This window comes from Melospiza georgiana, chromosome Z, assembly GCF_028018845.1.
Source record: "Melospiza georgiana isolate bMelGeo1 chromosome Z, bMelGeo1.pri, whole genome shotgun sequence".
In the NCBI taxonomy this organism is placed as follows: Eukaryota; Metazoa; Chordata; class Aves; order Passeriformes; family Passerellidae; genus Melospiza; species Melospiza georgiana.
The window spans coordinates 56,719,696-56,731,759 of NC_080465.1; the positions used below are offsets into that span (position 1 = coordinate 56,719,696).

The window sequence follows — 12,064 nt, forward strand, 5'->3', positions numbered from 1 at the left end:
AGATGTCAAGATTTCTGCTTAAGGTATTTTTGAGAGGCCTGTAACCTTGGCAAGCAAGAAGCACCAATATACTTAAGTTTCGCAATGGAGTTAGTGTTTGGACAGTATTTTTGGAGTCTGCTTTTTTATATTAGATAATTATATCATACAGAGATATAAGCTGGTGGAGCAGTACTGTAGTCAGTAAAAGATATACCAGGTGGAACATACTTGGAGACAATCATTACAATTTCTGTAGGTGTGGACAGAAAACTCCTGATTAACCCACCATGACCTGACACCCAGAGGTGATTGGGTGCCTGCAGAATGGTAAGGATATTACCAAACATAGCAAACAATCACTTCTGGAGGTGTCTATTACTTCTATATCATCTGACCCTTGACTGTTTTTCTGGCAGCTGTTTCACTGCTGTGGTATGTTTTGGAGAGCAAGTTTTTATTACTCCATTAAGTGACAAAGACTTTCTGTGACTTAATTGAAAACTTCCTCACAGAAGAATATGTGAAGTACTGAGATAAATTCCTTTGTTTGAAAAAGTCATGTATTTACTGATGTCTGCAGATAACTGGCAACTCTAACCTCTAAGAGAACCAATTGATGAGCAGAAAGAAAGGCATCAGAAAATCGCAAGTATTTATATTGGGGTAGGGTCCAGAGACTTTGTATGCCAAAGGCGTGGTATAGGAAGTTGAAGGAGATTGTGAAGAAATCTTTTCTCTGAGGCTGAGGGGAAAACTTACCATGCAAAATCTTTTCACAGCTTAAATTAAGACATCACATTTTTGTTTTAGCCAGTCAAAATGGCTTGGGGTTTTTACTACTATATTAACAACATTGTGATGCTGTTGATTTTGTCCACAGGACATAATATTATAATCTTCCATCTATTTAATTATCTTCAAGGAACATGCTCAGAATCCCGTCTAGAGGAGGTCTACATCAATAATGATATTGTTTTGTTGTTCTACTTGACATCTGTTTCTATAGATGGTAACAATTTTGTAAGAAATGTCTGAAATTGCCAATTAGGTAGAAACACAATGTGTGAACTGAAGGGAAATTACAGATTGATATTAACAGCATGGCATGGAAACTGAAATCATGGCACCAGCAGGAATCAAACTGTTTTCTCCTCACACCTTTATTCTCATTGCTGACTGAGCAGGGAATTTCCTTCTGTTGGTGGTGGCAGAGTATCTCTTGGAGAACAACTGCTTCAGACTTCTCTGTCTTATGTGGAAGAGTAATGAATGTGCTTCATGTTAATGTGTCCTGGTACAACTAGAAATAAGGCTAAGACACAAAGGTGTGATCCTTACACACCTTTAACAAGATGAGCATGTGCCAGATATTTTGTGTCTCATTTTATCTCTCATGCTGCCCTGTAGGTGATTATGCTGAGTAGGTGTGCAAATATTTATGCTACGGGATTCAACTATTTTGGGCTTTTATATTTTTTTCCAGGTTCTAAGAACATGAGCCAGATTACAACAAATGGGGAAAATGAAGGAACTACCAAAATTATTGCACCTTCTCCAGTAAAAAGGTATGTAGACCCACATTTCCTTACAGCTTTTAAGAGATTATAGAATGCATTGGATAGAGGAACATATTTAGTAATCATTACTATTAGTTTATTCTGCCCTTGAGTTCAGGACCATCTGATCATCTGCTGACAAAGGTCAGAGAGTGTTGCCAAGTATTTATTTTTATAAAACCCTGATCTTCCAATCAGTGCAGAACAGGGATTTCAGGTGACACATGGTTTGAAAACCCATAAATCAGCACAAGTTAATGGGAAGGCAGACAGTCTCAGGTTTAAATAGGAAAAAAACAGGTAGGGTCCAGAGACTTTGTATGCCAAAGGGGTGGTATAGGAAGTTGAAGGAGATTGTGAAGAAATCTTTTCTCTGAGGCTGAGGGCAAAACTTACCATGCAAAATCTTTTCACAGCTTAAATTAAGACATCACATTTTTTTTTAGGCAGTCAAAATGGCTTGGGGTTTTTACTACTATATTAACAACATTGTGATGCTGTTGATTTTGTCCAGAGGACATCATATTATAATCTTCAATCTATTTAATTATCTTCAAGGAACATGCTCAGAATCCCGTCTAGAGGAGGTCTACATCAATAATGATATTGTTTTGTTGTTCTACTTGACATCTGTTTCTATAGATGGTAACAATTTTGTAAGAAATGTCTGAAATTGCCTTGGTCTGAAAGTGCATTGGTCAGGGTAGTCCTGTGAAGTCCTATTAGTCTCTCTGGGAGCTGTGGGCTGGCTGTCAGAGCCTTCTGTCTTTGAACAGGGCAAGATTGGCTGTGTGTGGCAGGGAGGGGCTTGGCATGGAGTCCCTTCCAGCAGGTTTGTTAATCTTGCAGTGAGTGCCCATTACACTGTTCAAATTATGGTAAAAATCATGTACCAATCATGTTTGTTCCTGATCGTAGAAGTAGTGAATTGCCAGGGGTCCCCTGGACTTGTGTGGTCTGCTGTGTCTAATTTATCAATGTTGAAGTGCACATCTCTGCTTATTAAGCATATCTGAAAGGAAGAGGTAAGGATCAGATTCAGAAATGCGTTTGTATCCCCACCTCTAATTTTAGGTGGAATTTATGTGCCCGAATCAGAGGAAGAGTGATTTTACAAAAGAATGAGTCAAAAACACTGTCCCTAACCTTTGCTTAATTGCCTGGATATCTGTCTCTGCATGCTTGGCAATCCTGACAGCTGGGTATTTTTCCTGACTGAGTAACTCTTAACTGGGCTTACCTATGCATTGAGGCTGTTGGCTTCACAAACTAGTTATCTGGACTGAACTCTGAAAAAGGATCTAAAAGATGTGCTGCAAATACTTGGTGGATAGTATTCTCTATTGCCTAACATTTAGAACAGTTGACTTCCAAAAGAAAAGTTGAGCTAAATTGCTTTCTCATTTTGAGGGAAATTGAATCCACTATTGCAGCCCTTAGAAAATAATGCTAACTGTGTGTTTTAAAAAGTTTATGATGGCCACTTGGTCATGCTGAAGCTAAACTATTAAGTAGAAAAGAATACAGAGGTTAAAAAATACATGAAAGGAAGGCACAAAGAGGATGGATCCAGGCTCTTTACAGTGTTGCCCATGGACAGGACCTGGTGGGCACACACTGAAACACAGGAGATTCCCTCTGAATGTCAGGAAAAATTTTTCCCTGTGCAAATGACTGAGCACTGGCAAAGGTTGTCCATAACTGTGGTGGCATCTCCTTCCTTGGAGATAATACCACAGCTGTCTGGGAGTAGTTCTGGGCAACTGTGTCTGGGTCACCCTGCTGGAGCAGGCAGCTGGACCAGATGACATTCCGAGGACCCTGATGGCCCCACCATTGTGTTGTTCTGTGATTTGTTAGGAGAAAGAAAGATATAAAACAAAAGGTACCATTATTCCACAGCACAGAGCTCATTGTTTTAGGAGGCATGGGAGTCCTTTACTACAGAATTTTTAACAATGAGCTGTTCAAAAGAAATGGATAGACAGGTTTTAGACAAAGAACCAGAATAAGTAGCTCTCAATATGACAGCTTTAAGGTTACTGAGTTTAGTTTCTTGACAGATTAACCTTGACAGATTAAAAGCAGTTCACAGGCAGATTCTTACTGAGTCATGTTTTAGACAATGTTAGTCACTTCCAGAAAAAAAAAAAAAAAAGGTGTTGGAAATTGGTTTTCCATTTAGGATTTGATTTGTTTTTCTCTGTGTCTCTATCTGCACATGAAAAACACCTTTTGGGTCTACCAGGCATCATGTATGTGAGAGGTAGCACACAAAATTTATGTAGCACTTATGGTTTGGAAGTTTGCTCCATCCTGTGTAATTCTTGCATTAATTGTTAGTGATGCTTGCGGAGCATCTTTCAGTAGTGTTCACAAGTTGAGTTTTCATATTTAACATCTAATTCACTGTTGAGATCTATAGTCAATCACTTCTGTGTAAGTGGTATAAACTCAAAACTCATAAAAACCTTCCAATGAATCTCACTTGACATTCACATCCTAACTCTTTCACATACTTTTAATGAACTGAGTACCTTTTGCAACTGCATTCCTGGAGATACTGCTGGTATTTGAAGCGCTGCCATGGTCTAGCTTTCTGTCTGTGAAGTGTGTGTCTGCTCAAAATGAATAATGACTTGGGAATTTAATGCATTAAATTCACCTCCCAGGTACAATTTCTTTCTCCTTTTAAGATTTGAAAACAGAATTCACAGTTAAGTTCAGCCTAGGTAGTAGTATACGCTGTGCTAATCAATTTCTTTCTGCAGTGTGGGACAGAAATGTATTTATGTGGGTTACTTGCTCAGTCTGTAGTAAGCATATATTTTTAAGCCTGGGAATAGATTGCATGCATCCATGAGTCAATAATTAATGGGTGCAATATTAAGAAAATTATTTACCTGATAAGGTGTAATTTAATTTCTTTTCCTTACTGTAGCTGACTTACTGTAGCTTTCCATTTTGTTCACTCTGTGAAAATTAAATTATTAACTCAGTGACCTGTAGTAACCAAAGGCTGAGGTTAAAAGTGGATTAGTGAGTTAAGTAGCCACGTTTCCTTCATAAAGCTGAGTCTGTCACCTCCTGCTCTGGGGAAAGAACTCCCAGCTTATATCCTCCTCTCTGTAAGCAACTATAAAGCTTCTATTTTTCCTGCTTGAGTTGTGCTTTGTAACTATATGGTGTATTAATGAGTGTACGGGGTTGCCGTCAGTAGTACTTGATGATCTTAGTGGAAATCAGTGTGGCTGCCTTGTTCTGTCTCAGGTGCACTGCAGGAAAAGAGCTCTAGAGATGGTGCTGCAGGAAAAGCTCTGCCAAGCTTTTGGACAGCGGTGTGCTTCAGCTAAGAGCCACTTCCCAGCATTTGAAGTGCAATTGTCTGGGAGCATTAATGGGTCAGAAGCTGTAAAACATGACATGTGAGAATGATAGGAATAAAGGAAGAATTGGAGCATACTGCTTTCCCTCCCCCATCCCCATAGGTATGGTGGGGGAGACTGGTTACAAATGCTGACATACCTCTCAAGCCATGTGACTGTTCTGTTACTTCGCCTTGCAGCAGTCAGTGAAGTCAGCTCTTTCACAAAAATGTCTTTCTGGCAAAAATAAAACCCAAGGCTTTACTGGGGAGGGTATGAGAAGGATATGCTACTCTGCGAACCTATGAACCTGTGATCTGTCATGCTTTGAATAGTTTTCATCACCCCTGACTTTGTTGCTCCCATTTTAAAGTATGTACTGTACACCTGGAAAGATGGTAGAGAAATACGATAAGGATAGCCTGAGGTATGTGGTGACTCCCGTACTGGGAGAGATTAAATAGTCTGGTTCTTTCACTTGGAAAAGGGATCAGACAGTTAAAAATGTGCAAAAAAAAAAAAAAAAAAAAAAAAAAAAAAAGGGGGTGGAGTTTTTGATTTAGAGAGCTATCGTTCATAGCTGTTTGTTTTTATTTATTTCTTTTTATAATCACAGAAACAGTCAGGAACAAGAGATTGAAGTTTTGAACCAGGCGGAAGTTTTGAGATAACATTAAATAATTGTTTATGTCATAGCCAGATACTGGAATATTCTCCACTAGCCACTATTTATGACAAAAATTAAAAAATGTTCTAAAGGTATTTAAGTAAACCCGTGGGAAAAAAGTTTCATTTAGAGCTTTGTAAAATAAAAAGGAGGTGAAGGCTCTGATTCAATAATCTTTTAACTGCATATTATGGAAGACTATGAGGTGATGCTGTATGTTTGCCCTACTGTTAGACTTCTTGTTTAAGTGTCTGCTCATGTTTATTTGGAGACAGGATTACCTGTTTTTCTGACTCAGTGCTGCCACAATTATGAGGTTGCAGAGATTATTTTTCTCTCTCTTTCTTATCTTTTTTTTTTTCCCTTCTCCTCCTTATGTTTGCTCTTTATGGGAGTGACTTTTCAACATAGGAGCTCTTTTCCCTCTTTCACATGACAAATAAGTAACTATATGCCAGGGTGGATCTCTCTAATAACTGTATGTCTTTAAAATTAAATTTTAAGTGGTCAGTATAAAAGAAAATGTGATCTGTGTACAATGTGTACAACGTTTTGCGTAGTTTTTTTTTTTTAATATACATACATGTGTATTTGTCTGTACTCTTATTTAGCTTTAAAAAGATGAAAAATGAAAACAGTCCAGAAACACAAAGAAGTAAAACCAGTGCTCCATGGGAGGAAAATGGCCCACAAAGGTAAGGCAAGACTTGATGTCTTAGGTATTGTGCATCATGCCACAGCAGAAGGTTGAAGGTTATTAATATAATATATTAATGAGTTATTTGATTTGCAATATATATGTATTGCATGTAAGCAGATAGGTTCTTTCATGGATAAATGAACAGTTAAAAATTAAGAAAGTATGTGTAAGACAAGGTGGCCAGTGATTGAATGTCAGCAGTGGCTTTTTACAGAGATCTGTTCATAGACCTCTGATATTTAGAATATTTGTCAAAGAATTTGAAAAAGGGGTAATAAAGTTAGGCGATGATACAAAATTGTTTAGGATAGTGAGAAATTTGTCTGTGAAGAGTGGCAGAAAGACTCTTAATGTGACAGATGGGTGGATTCTGTTGAGTCAAAAAATGTAAAGAGAGATACATAAGGACAAAAAAAAAAACCACCTAGATTTCTGGGTAATATGAAATGCTATGAAATGATGATGGATAACAAAGAAAGCATCAGCTGTGTAGCAATCAGTAAAACAATTAGCAATTAGTAGTAAAGCAAGAGGGCAGAATTATGCCATTATATAAATTGGTGGATCACATTTTGCAAGCACTTCTGATGTTCCTGTTTCTCAGGAAAAGGCATAGGCTTTGAGACAAGCAGCAAAGGTGATCAAAAATGTGAAAGGCTCTGCAGTAAATCTGTACAAGGAGCAAGGGCACAGGCAGAAAGGAATCTTCCTTCAGAATGTAAAAGAGGGAATTTCAGGGTATGACGTATAGAAAATCAAGAGTCATACTGAGAAAAGAGGAAACTACTAGGACTCTATTTTTCCAGTAAAAGAACTAAGGATCTTCAGGTGAAGCTATTGAAGGTGGTTTAAAAGGCAGTCAGTAGTGACTCACCAGGAGTGGGAGACCTGTGGTCTTCCTTTGCAAGGAGGTGAATTCCTGAGGGAAGCTGGATGAGTCATGGAACAAAAATCCTGAAGGGCTTGTGGAGACAGAGGTGCAGCAGCTGGCTCAGTAGGTCCCCTGGTCTGGGAATGGTGTGGGACTCAGGGAACACTGGGGAGCTGCCTTCACGGTTTTGCTTCCTGTAGCTGGCTATTAACAGCTGCTGTTGGAAACAGGCTACTGGACCAGACAGCACGTACAGTGTAATCCAAAATGATCCTACCTTTCTGTGACAATTCAGATCTATACCTGATGTGTCATTTGGGGTACCCTAATGATTTACCCCTTGTGCTCCTTCTGTAAACAGCAGCAGTTTCTAGAGTGAGAACAAAGCAGTGAGCAAATATTCTTTTGCTACACTCCTTTCTTTGGTTATATTTAGAAAAATGGTGTCATCTTGTCACTTCGTCTCCAGTGTTTCAATTGCTCTCAGGACAGCAGGAGGTTTGATCTTGCAGAAGGCAAACAATGGTAGGATTGAGTTTTTGCAAAACTATTATTTCTCAAGCACTATGCAGGTTTACACACATAAGAAGGCTGGATGTTGCACAGAGGCTTTCACAGCTCTTAATAATTCTCATTGAGATGAGCTGTGAGAACTTTTCACCTTTGCAGAGTAGTGCTGTAATCAGCTGTGTGCAGAGGTAGATGAAGAAGAATGGATTAAATTTGAAGGTCAGAGGCTTTTAGGAAAGCAGAAAGAAAGCTGGAGCTTGGAACACCTCCATACCATTGGCAGAGATTTGTGTGGATGAACAGAAGAGAAATGGAGATAGAATTGTTTCATGTTCCCAAGCATCAGCTCTGTGATGAAAACAAATGTCATGACAAAACATGGGAAGTGTTCATACTTACATCCATGGAAAACAGGAAGAATATCTAGCTCTGGGTTGGATACGCCGTACTAAAGCACAGAAAATTTATTATGGTAAAAGAATATTAATGAGCTAAAATCTATATTTGTAATCTTAGAGTTGTTGACCTGGCAACACTAAGAGGTCTCTCTCCTACATTTCAAGGTTCAGTGTGAAGAATTTATTGCTAGAAAGCAGTGCTATCTGCATTTACATAGAACACCCACTAACACCCAGAAAAGTGCACATAGCCAAATGCTCACCTGTACGTGAGTGTGTGCGTGCGTGCATGGATCTGTTCATTTTTGTGAGCTGAATCTCAGCTGGCCTAACTGCCCTGGAAAATTTAAAGCTGACTCTTTGCTCTTCCTTTTTAACCTTAGTGGACTGTATAATTCTGCCAGTGACCGCAATAAATCACCAAAGTTTCCTTACTCTCGCCGAAGGAACCCATCTGGTGGCAGTGAGAATGAGTCTGGGCAGCCAGTTCGGAGGAGGTAAGAGCCTCATGATTAACTACTGCCAGCTTTTCTGTGTAGAAACTGGAGGTCCTGCATGCTCAGTGCTCAGCTCGTGGAGGCACAGCTGGGTCCTGGGAAAGGGGATATTCCAGGGGCCAGTAAAAAAAACCTACCTGCTATTTAAAAAAAAAAAACACCCGAGCAAGAGCACTGCAGCTGTTTTTGGAAAGAAAGCTTTGGTCAGGTTGTTTGCTTGTGTGCTGTTGTGGGAAATGATGTTAAAAATGTGAAAAGTTGCATTATTGGCATGGCAAGATTCCTTTAGTTACTGGAGCTCTTTTTGCCTGGTGAATGAAAGCACTGATGGATTTGCTTTCTTGCTTTGAGCTTCCAAAGCGGTGTTTTAAGTGCATTTCCTTATTTTAACTGCCCCAAGGATTACACAAATGAGCCATAAAACTGTCTTCAACAGTCCCATATATGAACCACTTTGCGTTAGAAAGGATGCCAGCAAAAATACAACTAGTGAAAATTTCAGTTGGTACAAACTGAATGGAATGACTTAGAGGAGTAAAATAGAATGGGTGGAGATTCTGTGCTGTGTGTCCTTGAACATGTCCAAAAAGCAAATTACAGGGACAATTCTGAAGCAATAGAGGATTGAGAAGACTGTGTGTTACCTGGGATGATTTGTCCTGCTGAGAAGCTGTTTTCATCACTGGGGCACTCTGCCTGGTGATGTGATCTGTTATCAAGTATAAACAAACACACATACTGTGCCATATTCATTGCAGTCTTCTACAACTGCCTCAGGAGCCAGTACCTGAGAGTTACGTCTCTTTCTGACATCTCTGAAATGAGTACCTGTTTGGCCTTCAAAGCCAGAGCTGGCAAAGGGGTCTCTGACAATGCCGCTATATTGATGAGGAAATCCAATTTCATGTGGAGCTTTTATCCTTGTCAGGTTTCTGAACTGTTTCAGACCTTTTATCTGCCATTAGCTGTCTGGGACAGCAGAGAAGAAACTCACCCATAGTGCATGCTTAGTGACCTCAAATAACTCTCAGGCAACAGAGTTATGTTTATTTGCTCTGTTGGATAGAGCCCTTGTAGGTGCTAACAGCAATGTGTTTCCTGAATGGGTTTTGTCATGTTTTAACCTCAGCCAAGTCCCCTCACTCACTCCCCTGCCAGCACGGAGAGAATCAGAAGGGTAGGGGATAGAAACCTTGTGAGTTGAGAAACAGAGCAAAAGCCACACACCCAAACAAAGCAAACCAAGGAATGAATCCCCTGCTTCCCATTGCTGAGCCGATGTTCAGCCATTTCCAGGAGAGCACAGCCCATCACACTAAGGGTGACTTGAGAAGACAAACACCATCAGTCCAAACATCCCCTCCTTCCTCCTCCTTCCCCCACTTTATACACAGAGCCTGATGCCACAAGGTCTGGAATATCCCTTTGGTCAGTTTGGGGTCACCTGTCCTGGCTGTGTCCCCTCCCAGCCACCCACACACCCCCAGCCTCCTCCCCAGTGTGGCCTTGGCTCTGCGCAGTCCCTGCTCGGCAATAACAAAAGCATTTCTATATTATCAACCCTGTGTTCAGCACAACCCCAAACTATAGCCCCATGCCTGCCACTGTGAAGAAAACTAACTCCACTGCAGTCGAAACCAGCACAGTTTTTCTGGTGCATTGCTAGCTTCGTTGTTAGAAGGGCTCTTTTGGCTTAGTAAAAACAAAAGAGTAGAGATGTGCAATGCAAAGATCTCTCATGTCAAGGAAAGTGTTTGTGCACTGTGCAGCAGGAAATTGTTTTATCACCTGGGATTTGCATTGGGGTGATCTAGTCTGCACAGTCATGCCAATAGCAAATTTTCTCTTGAGCTACCACATGAACAAAATGTTTTTAAAGTCTTATCTCATATGTGAGACTGTGAAGACTGACAATGGTAGGTAGATTTTAACTTAATTATGCCTTCCTGAGTCTTGGTTTTATTCATGCACTTTCCTTTTCCAACTGTTAATAACAATAACTGTGCTGTTTATGCACCCTTTACTTGAGTTAAGAGGAAACCACCACACTCTGCTATGTTGGAAACAGTAGGAAACTCTAAAGACCAGCATGGTCTGGTTAATTTTGCAAGTCAAGGGTTTGCAATGAGACCTTAAATGGAATCATGCCTTCAAAGCTTATTGTAAAGGTGTCCTGAAGGGTTTAAAACAAGCACATGCCCTGTTTTCTCTGCCTGACATCATACTGGCAAAAAGAAATCCATCAAAAAACTAAAACCCTTAGGGTTTTGTATGGGTAGTTCTGTGTATTTGTAATAAGTCACTCTATGACGCTTCATTAAAACTTCCTTTATGTCACAGGAAAAATCAAAACAGTGGTGAAGATTCAGATTTAAAGCAAAGGAGAAGGTAAATATATGATCTATAGCACCTATGAAATGATACTGAAGGTACTGGTAATATTTTTGTTCACTGCATTCTCTTCTTTCCTTCTTCTCCCTCATCTTCCTAAATGTCTAAAAGGTTTGTTGTGTTATGACCTTTTTACTTTTTATTTCTTATCTTTTGCTTAAATGCTCTGTGGCGTACTCTCATCACAGCAGAGTCTTGCAGCACATTGTTACTACCCCATGTCAGAAGCAGCTTGTGAAAATTTCCTAAGGGCTTATCTGCAACTTGAAAGTCAGTTCCAGAACTTCTAGCTTTTGGACTCTGTATCTGCAGATTTGTTTTTACTTCTCCAGCCTCCCTACCCACTTTTAATTAATCTGTTTTGCAAACAAGTGTGCTATCATCTGAGATGAATTGTCCTGCCAGAGGTAAGTGCGAAGGCATATGTAACTCCTGATGGTCCTCTTGCTGTCTTGTACATTTTTTGTCGATTTTTTCTTAAGCTTCTTCTCCCTACCCCCATCTCCCATTTCAGACTTGACTAGTTTTTACATTTCAAATAAAATGCAGGTATGAATTTGGTTGTGACCTTCAACAATCTCACCTTTTGACAGATCTTTGCCACATCTGCTTGTCATTACTCTGTTTAGTGCTCCTCCTTGCTCCTGTGCTCCTGCTTGCCCTGCTGGAATAAGGAGACAGTGGAGTGCATTTCAGTGTCAGAGGCTCGTGGAGCTTGGGAAGGCGAGGAGGCAGTCCCAGGATCTGAATCACTGCAGCAGCACAGGAAAGGAACTCTGGCAGAGATACAAACATCTCAGGACAATCACAGGAAGCTAGAGAAAGTGCTCATGCACTTTGTAGTTACTATGAGATAGAATGTTTTTTGGAAGGATGTTAACACTACAAGCTGCCAGTGGTAATCTTGTGATAGGTGTCCAGCACATAAAACTGGAAAGATTTAGTTAAGCATCTCAGGTGGAAAGCCTCAGGGCTCAGAAGGGACCTCTTACCACATGTTTGTTATTGTACATTGCAAAAGACCTTCTCCACTTCCTCACAATTTGGCTATTCTCCTCTCATTTTACCCAGAAAAAGAATGTGCCAGAATGTGAGCTTTCCTCAGCCCTCCAAGCCCCCTCCTAGGC

The 12,064-nt window shown here is 40.1% G+C and overlaps 1 protein-coding gene across 2 annotated transcripts in view; it reads left to right on the plus strand.

The window, feature by feature from the left end:
- The window catches only part of EPB41L4A (erythrocyte membrane protein band 4.1 like 4A), a 119,343-nt gene that overhangs the window by 84,897 nt on the left and 22,382 nt on the right, over positions 1–12,064 (plus strand). For both annotated transcript variants that reach the window (XM_058044287.1, XM_058044288.1), the window contains exons 13-16: positions 1,466–1,547; positions 6,182–6,265; positions 8,433–8,546; positions 10,887–10,934. In XM_058044287.1, the coding sequence (XP_057900270.1) occupies positions 1,466–1,547; positions 6,182–6,265; positions 8,433–8,546; positions 10,887–10,934 (328 nt within the window). The remainder of the gene's footprint in view (positions 1–1,465; positions 1,548–6,181; positions 6,266–8,432; positions 8,547–10,886; positions 10,935–12,064) is intronic.